At 45.0% G+C, this 15,888-nt stretch overlaps 2 long non-coding RNA genes and 1 gene segment (V, D, J or C); 1 reads left to right on the top strand and 2 right to left on the bottom strand.

Moving 5' to 3' along the window:
• Positions 1-2,704: 2,704 nt before the first annotated feature.
• LOC140422636 (uncharacterized) lies at positions 2,705-7,854 on the bottom strand. Its single transcript, XR_011947529.1, has 2 exons — positions 7,782-7,854; positions 2,705-3,577 (listed from the first exon to the last, which is right to left on the bottom strand). It is a non-coding gene; the product is annotated as an uncharacterized lncRNA (long non-coding RNA).
• Positions 7,855-12,371: 4,517 nt separating this feature from the next.
• Positions 12,372-13,068, top strand: LOC140418227 (Ig kappa chain V region 3381-like). The segment is given in 2 exon segments: positions 12,372-12,437; positions 12,626-13,068. Coding segments are annotated over 2 exon segments (477 nt in total).
• Positions 13,069-13,177: 109 nt separating this feature from the next.
• On the bottom strand, positions 13,178-15,001 carry LOC140418228 (uncharacterized). The gene is made up of 3 exons (XR_011944859.1): positions 14,624-15,001; positions 13,893-14,071; positions 13,178-13,292 (listed from the first exon to the last, which is right to left on the bottom strand). It is a non-coding gene; the product is annotated as an uncharacterized lncRNA (long non-coding RNA).
• Positions 15,002-15,888: the final 887 nt, after the last annotated feature.

The raw sequence follows: 15,888 nt of genomic DNA on the forward strand, positions 1-15,888 counted from the left end.
TATAAACTAGTGCAACGGCGCAACTGGACCACACCAGCTTGGTGACGTTTTAAGAATCTCCCTGTCACTCTCATTGTGGAAACTAAATTACCCGCTTGTGTGCGTGCTGAATCTGAACAGATTTAATTGTGAGTGAGAGTTTTTGTATGGAATCCGCTATATCTCTGCGGCAGATTGGGCTTCATGGCACAGAAATCCACATATTAGCTCGGTAATCTTGTTCTTCTGATCAACAGTAGAAGGAAATCGATCATTGAGATCACTCTTCCTCTACACAGTCACCCCAATAAGACGAAGCATGTAGCACGCGGTTTCCCTGGCTGCTGACGGTACCCGTGCACATAAGTGGCAGAATCGACTGTTGTCAAGATGCAGGTGAATATGGTATTATTGTTCTCTTTAACCGTATTTTTGCAGCATCTAGCAAAATGCATCAAGACTTTCTAGCTCCATTCTAACAAACATAAAAGTAATATTAAGAATCAGAGTCAGCCTCATGATAATCAATATAATAATCAACTCCGCCTTCACTATTGTTTTACCAACAATAACAGTTATGGCAGTCAGGAAGAGAATCGATTTCACTGGGAAGGAAATACTTAATTTTCACGCAGAAAGTGATGAGTGCTTGGTACGTGCTGCCACAGGATGTGGTGGAAGCAGGCATATTAGCAACATTTAAGAGGCATCTGGATGGGTACATGAATAGGGAGGAAATAGAGGGAAACGGAACTAGTAAGGGTAGAACGTTTTCTTTTCGTTCAAGCATCATGATTGGCACAGACCTGGAGGGCCGAAGGGCCGGCTCCTGTGCTGTACCTTTCTTTGTTTGTTTTGTTCATACGGTTAAATGAGGTTCGTTTTAATCAAGATGTAAACACAGACCTGCCAACGATTCGCTGAATCTTAAACACACATTCGTAGACAGGTTGCAGATAGGTAGATAGATAGGACTTCTGATCCGCACATATCCTACACCGGATTCAAAGTTAGCTGCTTCCATTGTAGTCTGGCGTCTGATCTGTAGTTATCATCTTGTATATTCTATAGTTCCTCCCATCAAAGAGCTCCCCCATCGTATTTGCCTGTTTACTGCAACGGGTGCGGTTACGGGTTCCTTTTTATTGCTATTATAATGTGGTTTAACACAGTTGAACAGATAGACATAAATTAATTTCGAATTTTGTTTAAATCGCAGTGGAGTGACTTATTTTGGCAAGTGTTGTGTTTTATTCAATTGATTATACCTTATTTCACATTTATTTAATATTTTAATATATTATTATTTATGTATTGTTTTTCCTCCCATTTTGAATTGCTGCGTCTACTATATGTTTTTTTCTTACCATATCCCTTTATTTCTCTCTCTGTTTATGTTGTTACCTGTTCGTTTGTCTCTCTTCGTTTCCTCGACTTTATTGTCTCCACATCACTTCACCGGGTCCCCTCACTGTACCTTGGATGGTGAATTAGTTAAAACAGGAGTTTGAGACGAATTTGATTTTCTGCTCTCTGAATTTGAATGCCACGCGAAGGAACGAAAACGTGACAGTGAAATTGAGAGAGAAAGAGACGACATACCGACAGAGAGAACCGATCGGCAGAGAGAGACAGACAGACACGGAGGGAAAGCTGGAGCCACGAAGGCAGCGTAAATGCTGAAGGAGTTCATTAGCCCAGGAGCAAGAACGATTCGAGCCCGACTCTCAGGTGTTTTGAGGGACCAGCCAATCCTACCCTTGGGAAACGCCCCTCAAAATCACATGGAATGAAGCCTGCAGCTGATTGGAGATTACTCTTTAATATCAGACTAGAACTGCAACGTATTTCAAACATGATCTTATTTCTTTCCAACTTTAAACCGGGCACCATGTTCTCCTCATATTGCTTTATGGTGATTCTCATCATCCTACCCAGTGAGTCAATATTTACTATAATATTCAATATCACACACGCATATGTTCCATATGTTATGTTCAGTCCCAGACGTTTGAAACATTATGTGTCTTGTTACAGGAACAAATGGCGAAGATGCAGTTTTCCAGGATCGATCTGAATTAAAGATTCTGGAAGGACAGAACGTAACACTGGATTGTAGATATTCGACAGCTGCTCTTCGAACTCTGTTCTGGTACATCCAGTATCCCGGAAAAGCTCCAAAATATTTAATGGCAATATATAGCTCTGGGGATGTAAGTAATTCTCCAAATTTACCAGCCAGGTTCTTGGCGGTTTTGCATAAAGAAAACACAACGGTTCCTTTAACTATCACCGGGGCCCTTCTCTCCGACTGCGCCGTGTATTTCTGTGCCATGCAGCCCACACTGCTGCAGAGATATAGCAGATGCCGTACAATAACCCCACAATGAGAGTTCCAGTTAGTGCCCACCAGAGGGCGGTCGCTCACCGATAAACATTCAACCTCCACAGTGAAAGCCAACGAGACTTTTCATAATTTTAGAGCAAGACAGGGCACCCAACAAAACCAGGCAAGGGCCACTTAGGGAATTAATGTAGTTGCTTTCAGCTCACAACTCTAATAAAAATGAGAGTCACAAATTAATTTCTGGTGTCACCTCGTTTTTTTTCTTTTGATGTTATTTTTGTGTCTGTCTGACTTATTGTGCAGCTTTTCCCCCATCTCCCCGTTAGTATACCGATCCTTTTGATCACGACCGCGCACAAACTCTATATGGAGAGCGTGTTTTAGTTGTCCGGGTTGTTTTAATCAAAAGATTGATATTTACAAGTTCGGAACATCGAGTGTTAAAACACACCCCATGCATCAATTTCCCTCAATGTTCATGGCCTTTTGGAGTGTCTTTTTATTTCTATAATATTTCCCACTGGCTTTCATAGCCCAGAGTTTCTGTCTTAAAGTATCGAAAGAAAGTTTTTCTTCTCACTCCTCCAACAGAACGAGCCCCCGAAAAGGACACGGCACCGTAGCCGAGCCCGAGCCCGATATGTTTCTGTTCACTTGCAGTCACTTCATTATTCATTCGTTTCACAACCGCACTGCGAGCAAATGGCAGTGAGCTGATAGAATCCTAAGGCCTTTCAGCAGATTATTGATGGTGGGATCAGAATCGGTGTCTTCAAATATTCAACCGTCCTTTGACAGAGCGGATAGCGAGCAGAATGTGACTTAGCATCGGGATATTGTGGGAATATTTCTTTTTTTTAAATTTAGGGTACCCAATTAATTTTTTCTAATTAAGGGGCAATTTAGCGTGTTCAATCGAACTACTTTGCACATCTTTGGGTTGTGGAGGCGGATCCCACGCAAACACGGGGAGAATGTGCAAACTCCACACGGAGAGTGACCCACAGCCGGGATTGAACCTGGGACCTCGGCGCCGTGAGACTGCAGTGCTACCACTGCGCCACCGTGCTGTCCCGGTGGGAATATTTCTGACAAGTAATTGTGGACTAAACACCTTCCGCATTTTCTCTAACTTCCAAAATAGGGTATGAATCAGAATATTAAACACCCGCCGGTCTGATAATTTCTTGTTTGAATATGGTTTTAGATCCAGGTCTTAGAGGCTCTGTTTGTCAGTTGCTGTCCTTAGATCTAAAGACAATTGTAGAAAGGAAAACTTAAAAAGGTATATGCAATATCAGCTTCATTAGCGCGCGACGTTGCACTGCGGAAATTCGGGGTGGGTTCATGAAAGTTTTGCCAAGCCAGATTTACCAGTAGAATTCGAGACCTCTACTCAATTCGCCAGTTTAAGCTTCAAGGGGTGGCAGCTGACTGACTGTGCCGTCTATTACTGTGTTCTGTCTGTGGGAAATGTGGTGGAAAGCAGTCTTCCCTCTGTGCGTCTACCTTACATAGAACATAGAACGATACAGTGCAGTACAGGCCCTTCGGCCCACGATGTTGCACCGACATGGGAAGTCAAAAAAACAAAAGCCATCTAACCTACACTATGCCATTATCATCCATATGCTTATCCAATAAACTTTTAAATGCCCTCAATGTTGGCGAGTTCACTACAGTTGCAGGTAGGGCATTCCACGGACTCACCACTCTTTGCGTAAAGAACCTACCTCTGACCTCTGTCCTATATCTATTACCCCTCAGTTTAAGGATATGTCCCCTCGTGCTAGCCATTTCCATCCGTGGGAGAAGGCTCGGACTGTCCACCCTATCTAACCCCCTGATCATTTTGTATGCCTCTACTAAGTCTCCTCTTAACCTTCTTCTCTCTAACGAAAACAACCTCAAGTCCATCAGCCTTTCCTCATAAGATTTTCCCTCCATACCAGGCAACATCCTGATAAATCTCCTCTGCACCTGTTCCAAAGCTTCCACATCCTTCCTATAATGAGGTGACCAGAACTGTATGCAATACTCCAAATGCGGCCGTACCAGAGTTTTGTACAGCTGCAACATGACCTCATGCCTCCGGAACTCAATCCCTCTACCAATAAAGGCCAATACTCCATAGGCCTTCTTCACAACCCTATCAACCTGGGTGGCAGCTTTCAGGGATCTATGCACATGGACACCGAGATCCCTCTGTTCATCCACACTTCCAAGAATTTTACCATTAGCCAAATATTCCGCATTCCTGTTATTCCTTCCAAAGTGAATCACCTCACACTTCTCTACATTAAACTCCATTTGCCACCTCTCAGCCCAGCTCTGCAGCTTATCTATGTCCCTCTGTAACCTGCAACATCCTTCCGCACTGTCGACAACACCACCGACTTTAGTGTCGTCTGCAAATTTACTCACCCACCCTTCTGCGCCCTCCTCTAGGTCATTTATAAAAATGACAAACAGCAACGGCCCCAGAACAGATCCTTGTGGTATGCCACTTGTAACTGAACTCCATTCTGAACATTTCCCATCAACCACCACCCTCTGTCTTCTTTCAGCTAGCCAATTTCTGATCCACATCTCTAAATCACCCTCAATCCCCAGCCTCCGTATTTTCTGCAATAGCCTACCGTGGGGAACCTTATCAAACGCTTTACTGAAATCCATATACACCACATCAACTGCTCTACCCTCGTCTACCTGTTCAGTCACCTTCTCAAAGAACTCGATAAGGTTTGTGAGGCATGACCTACCCTTCACAAAGCCATGCTGACTATCCCTAATCATATTATTCCTATCTAGATGATTATAAATCTTGTCTCTTATAATCCCCTCCAAGACTTTACCTACAACAGACATGAGGCCGTCTATAGTTGCCAGGGTTGTCTCTACTCCCCTTCTTGAACAAAGGAACCACATTTGCTATCCTATAGCCAATGATGACATAAAAATCAAAGCCAAAGGCTCAGCAATCTCTTCCCTGGCTTCCCAGAGAATCTTAGGATAAATCCCATCGGGCCCCGGGGACTTATCTATTTTCAGCCTGTCCAGAATTGCCAACACCTCTTCCCTACGTACCTCAATGCCATCTATTCTAATAGCCTGCGTCTCAGCATTCTCCTCCACAACATTATCTTTTTCCTGAGTGAATACTGACGAAAAATATTCATTTAGTATCTCGCCGATCTCTTCAGACTCCACACACAACTTCCCATCCCTGTCCTTGACTTGCCCTACTCTTACCCTAGTCATTCTTTTATTCCTGACATACCTATAGAAATCTTTTGGGTTTTCCTTGATCCTACCTGCCAAATACTTCTCATGTCCCCTCCTTGCTCGTCATAGCTCTCTCTTTAATCCTTCCTCGTTACCTTGTAACTATCAAGCACCCCAACTGAAACTTCACACCTCATCTTCACATAGGCCTCCTTCTTCCTCTTAACAAGAGATTCCACTTCTTTGGTAAACCACGGTTCCCTCGCTCCACGCCTTCCCCCCTGCCTGACCGGTACGTACTTATCAAGAACACGCAGTAGCTGTTCCTTGAACAAGCTCCACATATCCAGTGTGCCCAACAATTGCAGCCTACTTCTCCAACCTACCCCTCCCAAGTCATGTCTAATGGCATCATAATTGCCCTTCCCCCAGCTATAACTCTTGCCCTGCGGGGTATACTTATCCCTTTCCATCACTAACGTAAACGTCACCAAATTGTGGTCACTGTCCCCAAAGTGCTCACCTACCTCCAAATCTAACACCTGGCCTGGTTCATTACCCAAACCCAAATCCAATGTGGCCTCGCCTCTTGTTGGCCTGTCAACATATTGTTTCAGGTAACCCTCCTGCACACATTGTATAAAAAACGACCCATCTAATGTACTCGAACTATATCTATTCCAGTCAATATTTGGAAAGTTAAAGTCTCCCAAAATAACTACCCTGTTACTTTCGCTCTTATCCAGAATCATCTTCGCCATCCTTTCCTCTACATCCCTAGAACTATTTGGAGGCCTATAGAAAACTCCCAACAGGGTGACCTCTCCTTTCCTGTTTCTAACCTCAGCCCATACTACCTTGGAAGAAGAGTCCCCATCTAGCATCCTCTCCGCCACCGTAATACTGTTCTTGACTAGCAGCGTCACACCTCCCCCTCTTTTGCCTCCTTCTCTGAGCTTACTAAAACACCTAAACCCCGGAACCTGCAACAACCATTCCTGTCCCTGCTCTATCCATGTCTCCGAAATGGCCTCAACATCGAAGTCCCAGCTACCAACCCATGCTGCCAGTTCCCCTACCTTATTTCGTATACTCCTGGCATTGAAGTAGACACACTTCAAACCACCTACCTGAACACTGGCCCCCTCCTGCAAAGTCAAATCTGTGCTCCTGACCTTTATACTCTCAATCTCCCGTACCCTAAAACTACAATCCAGGTTCCCATGCCCCTGCTGCATTAGTTTAACCCCCCCCCCCCCCCAAAGAGCACTAACAAATATCCCCCCTCAGGATATTTGTGCCCCTCAGGTTCAGATGTAGACCATCCTGTCTGTAGAGGTCCCACCTTCCCCAGAAAGAGCCCCAGTTATCCAGAAATCTGAATCCCTCCTGCCTGCACCATCCCTGTAGCCACTTGTTTAATTGCTCTCTCTCCCTATTCCTCATCTCATTATCACGTGGCACGGGCAACAACCCAGAGGTAACAACTCTGTTTGTTCTCGTTCTGAGCTTCCATCCTAGCTCCCTGAAAGCCTGCCTAACATCCTTGTCCCCTTTCCTACCTATGTCGTTAGGGCCAATGTGGACCACGACTTGGGGCTGCTCCCCCTCCTTAAGGACCCGGAAAACACGATCCAAGACATCACCTGGGAGGCAACATACCAAACGTGCGTCTCTCTCGCTCCCACAAAATCTCCTATCTGTGCCCCTGACTATCGAGTCCCCAATTACTAATGCTCTGCTCCTCTCCCCCTTCCCTTCTGAGCAACAGGGACAGACTCCGTGCCAGAGGCCAGTACCCCATGGCTTACCCCTGGTAAGTCGTCCCCCCCACAAGTATCCAAAGCGGTATCCTTGTTACTCAGGGGAACGACCGCAGGGGGTCCCTGCACTGACTGCTTCTTCCCAGTCCCTCTTACAGTTACCCATCTATCTCCAATCTTTGGTGTAACTAATTCCCTGAAGCTGCTATCTATGACCCCCTCTGCCTCCCGAATGATCCGAAATTCATCCAACTCCAGCTCCTGTTCCCTAACTCGGTCTTGGAGGAGCTGGTGTTGGCTGCCCTTCCTGCAGGTAAAATCAGCAGGGACACTAACGGCATCCCTCACCTCAAACATCCTGCAGGAGGAACATTGCACTCCCTTCCCTGCCATCCCTCTAACTTCCGACCAAGATCTGATTAATAAATATTTTTTTTTTAAAATAATAATGTAAATATGGCACTTACCTCACACCAATGGGTCTTATTATTAGGTTAGAGGAGGAGGGCGGGTGGGAGACACTACACCTGTAGTGTCTCGGGTTTCCTCTCCACCAGAATGTATTGGTGGGGGGGCTTCCCAGAAGTCCGCGGGTCGAACTTCCGGTTCCGGGTCGAACTTCCGGTTCCAGCCTTATATATAAAAAATAACACAGAAAAGAAGAACAGAAACGGGACCAGGTAAGTGTTTTTAAAGCCAATACTCACCTCCCGACAGGCCCCTGCACGCCTCTCCCGCCGGCAGTAGCTCAGTCTCCTGTCTGTTTGGGGGTTCTACAGAACCTCGGGCAGATTCACCCGTAACATGAGCAGCGCTGTCAGCCTCTCAAACCCAATACTGCCAAGAAACCAATCTCATTTTGAATGAAAACGTCAAGATACCGGTCCCAGAAGCGGTTGAAAAGACAAACAAAATAGAAACTTCAAAATGACAGGCAGTTGCAGCACGAAATAAACATCTGGGTTAATTATCCGTTCCTGCGCCTTTTCTTTCTTTATTCCTTTCAAAAACAGGGTTTAATGTTAGGAGCAGCTCCACGGAACAGGGAGCTCTGACGTCACGAAGAAGTGGCAGACTGACGTCACAAAGAGTACAGGTTGACGTCACAGAGGCTGTAGTCTGACTTTCCTCAGGCGGAAGCACCGACGCATGCGCACTCTCCTGCTTGTGGCGGAACAGCAATGCTGAAGCTCGCTCATCCCTTCACTTTGTTGTTCACATTCCCAGGGACACTTTTTTGGCCTCTACAGTGTATCTGGTGTAGGGCTCAGTTTGATGCTCAACAGGGTTGCCTTCTCTGGCAATGCCATTCAGTTTGCGTTCTGCTGACAGCTATTTTACAAATTGGTTTTGACCTGAGGTGTGTATCTGAGCTTCACTCCGATTCAGTGAGAGGGGAAGAGATGCCTTGCCTATTTTTCTACGGGCTGAATGCACCTCAGCGCACAGAGATACACGGCAGAGTCAGGGACAGAAGCCCAACTAATATTTAAAGAAACTGTTTCCTTGTCCTGGTCGAAATCAGCAATAAAAACGCTCTTGGAATTCTGGAGAACTAGCGCCCTGCCCCTTGCCATACCTCCTCAGTAAGTATCGCGGAGTTTCTGCAGGATAGCGAATGTACCAAAGAGGTAGGGATAGCTATCCGATGGATCGTAATTGCAGTTTTGTGTTACGGTCTGTCCTTCCTGAATCATCTATGGGACATTGAATCCGTTCCACTAATTCTGAAACAAAGACCAACCTGTGCAAGACAGCAGAGTAAATGCAAACAATGGAACATGGAAACGCCTCAACAATCCACTCACCGGGCAGCACGACCATGGTTACCGGGAAAGGACATAGGAGAAATCAGAATGTTTTAAATATTCCGGATGTTAGAGACTGACATTAAACAGTGAACACAGAAATGGGAATGCTTCGCTTATTGTGAATCTGAGGGACAGCTGCCGAAGAAGAGGATTGGCTGCTCTCTCAGAAATGGGACTAATGACGAACCAATCAGTGATGCTGGTGCCCTATTACTGCATGAACACTCAAAGCTCTTTCCGTGCTAATCCGCTTGAGGCTGTCGCTCTGTCGATGCACACCAGACGCACACGCAAACGCTTTCATACAAGCAGAGGCTCACACTTACAGTTAAACATATGTAACCGCTCCCCAGTGTGGCTAAACCTATTTCGGTATCTTTCTCTTTCTTGACCTTCTGCTTCGAGTTTTGCTTTACATCTTTCTCTCTCTCACTGTCCCCCTAGCTCTCCTTCCATGTGCTTGTCTCTCTCTCACTGCCCCCCTAGCTCTCCTTCCATGTGCCTGTCTCTCTCTCTCACTGCCCCCTAGCTCTCGTTCCATGTGCTTGTCTCGCTCTCTCCCTGCCCCCTAGCTCTCCTTCCATGTGCTTGTCTCGCTCTCTCCCTGCACCATCCATTTATTGTCAGTATCACTTTCTACTTTGCTCACTCTTTTCCCCTCTCTCATCCCATCTCTTGTAATATTTGACGAGGTTGAAAGTGAAGCAATTCCTGGTATTGATATGACCCATTAATAATTCCAAACTTAATAACGTGAGAAATATTATGCGCATGATCAGAATTTAAAAATGTGCACACAATGGCTTGATTAGTTGAAGTAATTTACATACATTGAAAATGTTTGCTGTAAAAAATATTTACCAAATTATCTAGCAGCACCGTCTTGCATCAAGTTTTGGTAAAATAAGCTTAACTGCAGACGCCGGGAATCAGACGTGGATGCATACAAATTAACACTTCCAGACGCATACGCCTAAAAGGAAGGCAATAACGAACACATGCACGCACGCATGTACAAAACACACACAAGCACACACATACTCAAACAGACACATACATTCCCTCACACAAACATAAACACACATGCACACATACACACACATTCACACACACACAAAGCAAGCATTGGTAGACAGACCATTATTGTAATCGAGTGATAGCTTTCGATATACATTTCAAAGCAAATTACACAGTTATTAATAAGGCATGACTGAATGCAGATAATTCTTTAATTGGATCCAGCAGTTTGTCAGAAACATTGGCAAATGGTCCCAAACCAGTCGAAAAATTCCTGAGGATTATGCGAGAATCTGAATTCAGGGAATGTCTTTCCTCACTTCCCGTCATGGACACTATTTCAAGGTGGATATTTTCAACTGTCCCTCATTGAAAAAAAACGAGGTTGTTTTTGATCTCCACGGAAGCTTTAGATTTCCAAGCGAGTTCCCGTTTCTGAAGAACAGGCAGGAAATTAGACCTCCGGCCGCAATCTGATCAACTGTGATCTTACTGAAGGTTCGAAGGGTCAACTGATCTGCGCCCGATGCTATTTCTTATATCGTTATTTTCATATAATTTAGAGAGGACCAAGATATGCTTAACAAACAAGTATCTCAGGTTTCTTAGGCAGAATATCAATGTCATCGTGTTTTTAAGACAAGGGCATATACATTCCCCTTTAGGGGTTAGTCTATCGCGTGGAAGGAGTGATGAAAAAAGCCTATGTTGTTGTGTTGCTATTTCCGGAGTTTCTGAGGAGAAGAGTTTCTCACTGGCCATACTAACTGTCTACGGTCTAAATAGGAGGGGTAATAGGAAGGCAGTGGCCCCGTGAGGTAACTGAAGAGGAAATTGTGGTAAATTACAAAAATAGAAATGAAATACGGAGTGCCCCACGGGTTTGAGGAAAATGGGATTATTGGACAAACAAGTAGAATCAGTGATATTTGGGTGGAAAGATCAGTCAGGGGATAATGGAGTTTTAAAGTCAGGGAGTTTCTGAGAAGTCAGATCATGTTGAGGAGTGGAAGCAGGATGGTCATGAATTAGTCCCTCTTCAGTGGAGGAAGTGATCAGCTGCAGCAGAAATATACACTCCCCGACCACTGCATTGCTGACCCATCCGATGCCACGAATGGGTCATGAGCAGCAATGTTTCCAACAGCACAATCGTTTCAGAATGAAAATGAGAACAGCAAACGGAAGCTGCTCCCCGAGACACCGCAGATTCAAAACTAGTCAGATTGTGCGGCTGGTATCAGCTGCAGGCGGGTTTGCCGGAGCGGAAATAGCTACGGTTGAATCTCTAGAGGCATGTGACCATCCTGCACCTGCTCACTTTTCAAGTGAGTGAGAACAATTAGGGGGGACTGGCATGCATCGCCCAGAAGTATCCAAAATTAGGGAACGGAATGAACAATACGCTTACCGTGCAGTGCCTATTTGAAAATGCTATCCCAATTGCCTTTCACACCCCACATTTTCCATATTGCTTTCCATTTTCAGATTATGACAATCCCCTTTTGAAATTTGCTATTGAATCTTCTTTCATTATTTTACGCGTCGTGTTCTAGATGTTAACAAATGGGATATTATGAATAAATACATTATTCTCTGTCGTATTTTTCCATGAAATCGGGATGATTTGTCTTTGGACCTGCTGCTAATGGGAACGATTACAGACGATCTACGCTTCGAAATGGCATATTTTTCAGCAAAACGATTGAGTCTTCCTTCTACCTCCTTTGTGACAGGTAAATGAAGCCAAAATTCTCTGGGTCTTTTGCATAAACGGCCCTCGTCCCTGGTAATCTTTAAATATCCTCACTTTCTCCAACGTCCTCACACTACTTCTCATTTGTCGTGCACCGGATTTGGAAAGAAACGGCCAGCAAAGATTTCATCGATTTAGCATCCCTTTCTGACATAAACATCAACAGCAGTAAAAACTGTTTCGCACCAGATCTAGTTTAGATTTCTGGGAAACATTTGTGTCTTCTTGTGTATTTCAATACCCCCTGAATCCATTCAGTGGCTGAATTGTAACAGGAGTAAAACTACTCCGGCACCAGAGGGCGCCACCTTCAAACATGGGAATGATGAACTTCCGTGACGGCACCGTCAAAACCAATAGGCGTCGTGGTCTGAGTGATGTCACAATGGGCTTTACCCCCTGCAGTGTGTGTGTGGAAAAATGAGCTGAACAGAGCCCGGTTTCCCTCTCTGCTTCTCAGTCTCTGCCTCAGTCCATTCCCATTCACTCAGAGATTCAGTCAGACATGTTTCTGCTAATACTGGCGGCGCTGTTGGACGGTTAGTAACGGATAATGTTCATAAAATCAGATTAGCAGGTTATAGATTGGAATTACATTTAATATAATTAACGATCAGAAATATCCACATGATGAGTAGAGTTGAGTTTCCACAAACTCACACATATACAAACAAATGTAGATGAATTATGTTTAGACTATTGATGTTTCATTTCTCTCCCTTCGCAGGCGGGCTCAGCGCAGATCCAGTAACTCAATCACCGGTGACAAAAACTGTGTCAGAAGGAGGTTCGGTGCGGCTGGATTGTGAATATACAGACTCCAGCATGGATTACATGCAATGGTATCAGAAGAAAGCGGCACAGCCACCAATCTGGATTATTACTAATGTATTTGCTCTGAAGGATGATGCAGTTTCAGGTCGATATCTGGCGGCTGCTGACAAGTCTAAACAGAACGGTTACCTCAATATCAGCGCCCTCAGTGTGGATGACGGGGCGGTCTATTACTGTGCAGTGAGGCACAGCGTTAGAAAGCAGCTCGAGCACCGTACAAAAACCTCAGCGAGTATTTACAGCTCCACTAAGTCTGCTTTGCTGCCGCTGTCTGCGGAAATTGTTGGATTCTGGAGTCATGAACAGTCAGGTGTATGTATCATACAGTTAGATTAGTGTCCCCGCTCTTCTCCGGGTGAACAGAGGAGCGATTTGGGGAATCACGAGTCTCATCTCCATGGCGCGATGTAGATGGTAAATTAAAACGTGGAAAGCCCGCGGACCAGCGGGGGAATGAAAGCTCTCAGATGTGGAAATTATGTAGCCGGAAATTATAGTTTGGTCTTCCAGACCCGTTAACTCAGATGAGCCCAAGGCCGCTGAGTCTGTTCCGTCCGTTCCTGTAACAAAACAGAGAGTATCAAACTCTGCTGTTGCATTTAACACATGAAATTCTTCATTTAACACAAGAATTTCAACAAGGACTCACGGGCAACCCGATTATTATTATTATGTTGGATCATGGGGTCTGCTTTAGGCTTCAGTAGAAATTCGATTTTTCGATCGAAAACACATCTCTTGCCTGCTGCGAGGGAGTCGGCCAGATACGGGACTTGCTTCAGAGGGGTGTGGTTCACGGTGAGGGCCATAAAACTTGCGGCGCTCGGATGAATCCACAAGTCATGAACGTCCGAGACCGCCACAGCCTTGTTCTTGTATGGTCCTTACAGATTGTTGCTGCACTGTCACGGGGGCCAATGTTTCTGACGTTGTCTTGCACCCGAGTGTCCCTGGCAATCAGAGGATTGATCTTCCCTGCTGAGCTGAACAGGGCCTGTTCTGATCGTCAGTAACCCGCTCCTGCTGCTACATTGAGCTGTCTACACTACTGTACATCCGTCCTCTTCCTGTGGTCAGAAAGCTCAACTGTGCTGTATCTCGGTCGGTAACTTATGTACAGGGATTTATCTGGAAGTGAGTCATATTACGATCATTTATACCTTTCTGCTGCGCAGATTTTCTCCAATCAGATGAAACATGAGCCATGCAGGCTGCCCGGATGCTGACTGTATCTGTCAGGATCTATTGTATCCACTGTGAGCTGTTGTGTGACGTCACTGTCCTCTTCAACTCTTATCTCAGCCTCCCCGCTGATCCCCTGGGTCCTGGTGGCTCCAGTCTGACAGAAACCAACAGCAAAAATAAAACCAAATTCAACATCAGCCTCATATTGACCAACATAACGGCCACCCCATCATCATCATCATTATTTAATTAACAATAATATCAGGTTACACCGTGGAGGAGTTTTCGCGAGGAGAGATGGTGATGAGGAGAGCTGAGGGGCGGTTTCTCAAGTTCCAGAATTAGTTGCTCTCAGGAAATTATCTGTCCGAGCAGAAAAAACAGACTCAGGTCCCACTGCACGGCTGATCAAACCAATGACAGGAATCGAGAAGCGACAGCAATTTCTAGAATATCACAATGGTGTTAGAGTGAGATCAACAATCGGAAACTGTGACCGGGGACACCACAGACTCTAAACTAGTCGGGTTGTTATCAGGAGCAGGCACGACAGATGGAGCGGAAATAGCTACGGTTCAATCTCTAAAGTTATGTGACCATCCTGCACCTGCTCACTGCTCAGCTGAATGAGAACTATTAGTGGCGGACTGGCATGAATCGCCCAGAGTTATAGACAATTAGGGAACGGAATGAGCATTGCACTTACCGTGCACGTGCCTATTTGAAAATGCTTTCCCAATCGTCTTTCGCACCCCAAATCTTCCATCTTGTTTTCCCTTTTCACATTATGACAATCCCCTTTTGAAATTTCCCATTGAATCTTCTTCTGTCATCATTTTACGCGTCCTGTTCGAGATGTTAACAAATCGGAATGCTATGAATAAATACATTATTCTCTATCATATTTTTCCACGAAATCGGGATGATTTGCCATTGGAACTGCTGCTAATGGGAACAATTACAGACGATCTACGCCATCGAAAAGGCATATTTTTCAGCAAATGGATTGAGTCTGATTTGTTATGTTGTAGGTGTAACATAAGCGTCTTCCTTGTGGTGCATTTGACAAAGGAAGGTTCAGACGTGGAGATAACTTCAACACGTTTATTAAACTATTTAGACTTGTATTACTCGGGTTTGACACTCCTGCTAATCCTACTATAGCGACCCAGACTGACTAACCAGCTGCTGCAATCCACGTGGTGGGTGTAATATTGAATCAACTCTGTGTCTGTTCTCACTGACTGTCTCCACTGGAAAGAGGCAGATCATGTGTGTGGTGTCCATAAGACATAGGAGTGGAAGTAAGGCCATTCAGCCCATCGAGTCCACTCCACCATTCAATCATGGCTGATTTCAACTCCATTTACCCGCTCTCTCTCCATAGCCCTTAATTCCTCGAGAAATCAAGAATTTATCAACTTCTGTCTTAAAGACACTCAACGTCCCGGCCTCCACCGCCCTCTGTGGTAATGAATTCCACAGATCCACCACTCTCTGGCTGAAGAAATTTCTCCTCATCTCTGTTCTAAAGTGACTCCCTTTTATTCTAAGGCTGTGCCCCCGGGTCCTAGTCTCCCCTGCTAATGGAAACAACTTCCCTACACCCACCCTATCTAAGCCATTCATTATCTTATAAGTTTCTATTAGATCTCCCCTCAACCTCCTAAACTCCAATGAATATAATCCCAGGATCCTCAGATGTTCATCGTATGTTAGGCCTACCATTCCTGGGATCATCCGTGTGAATCTCCGCTGGACCCGCTCCAGTGCCAGTATATTCGTCCTGAGGTGTGGGGCCCAAAATTGCTCACAGTATTCTAAATGGGGCCTAACTAATGCTTTATAAAGCTTCAGAAGTACATCCCTGCTTTTATATTCCAAGCCTCTTGAGATAAATGACAACATTGCATTTGCTTTCTTAATTACGGACTCAACCTGCAAGTTTACCTTTAGAGAATCCTGGACTAG

The sequence above is a fragment of the Scyliorhinus torazame genome, chromosome 5 (genome assembly GCF_047496885.1).
Source record: "Scyliorhinus torazame isolate Kashiwa2021f chromosome 5, sScyTor2.1, whole genome shotgun sequence".
Classification (NCBI taxonomy): Eukaryota; Metazoa; Chordata; class Chondrichthyes; order Carcharhiniformes; family Scyliorhinidae; genus Scyliorhinus; species Scyliorhinus torazame.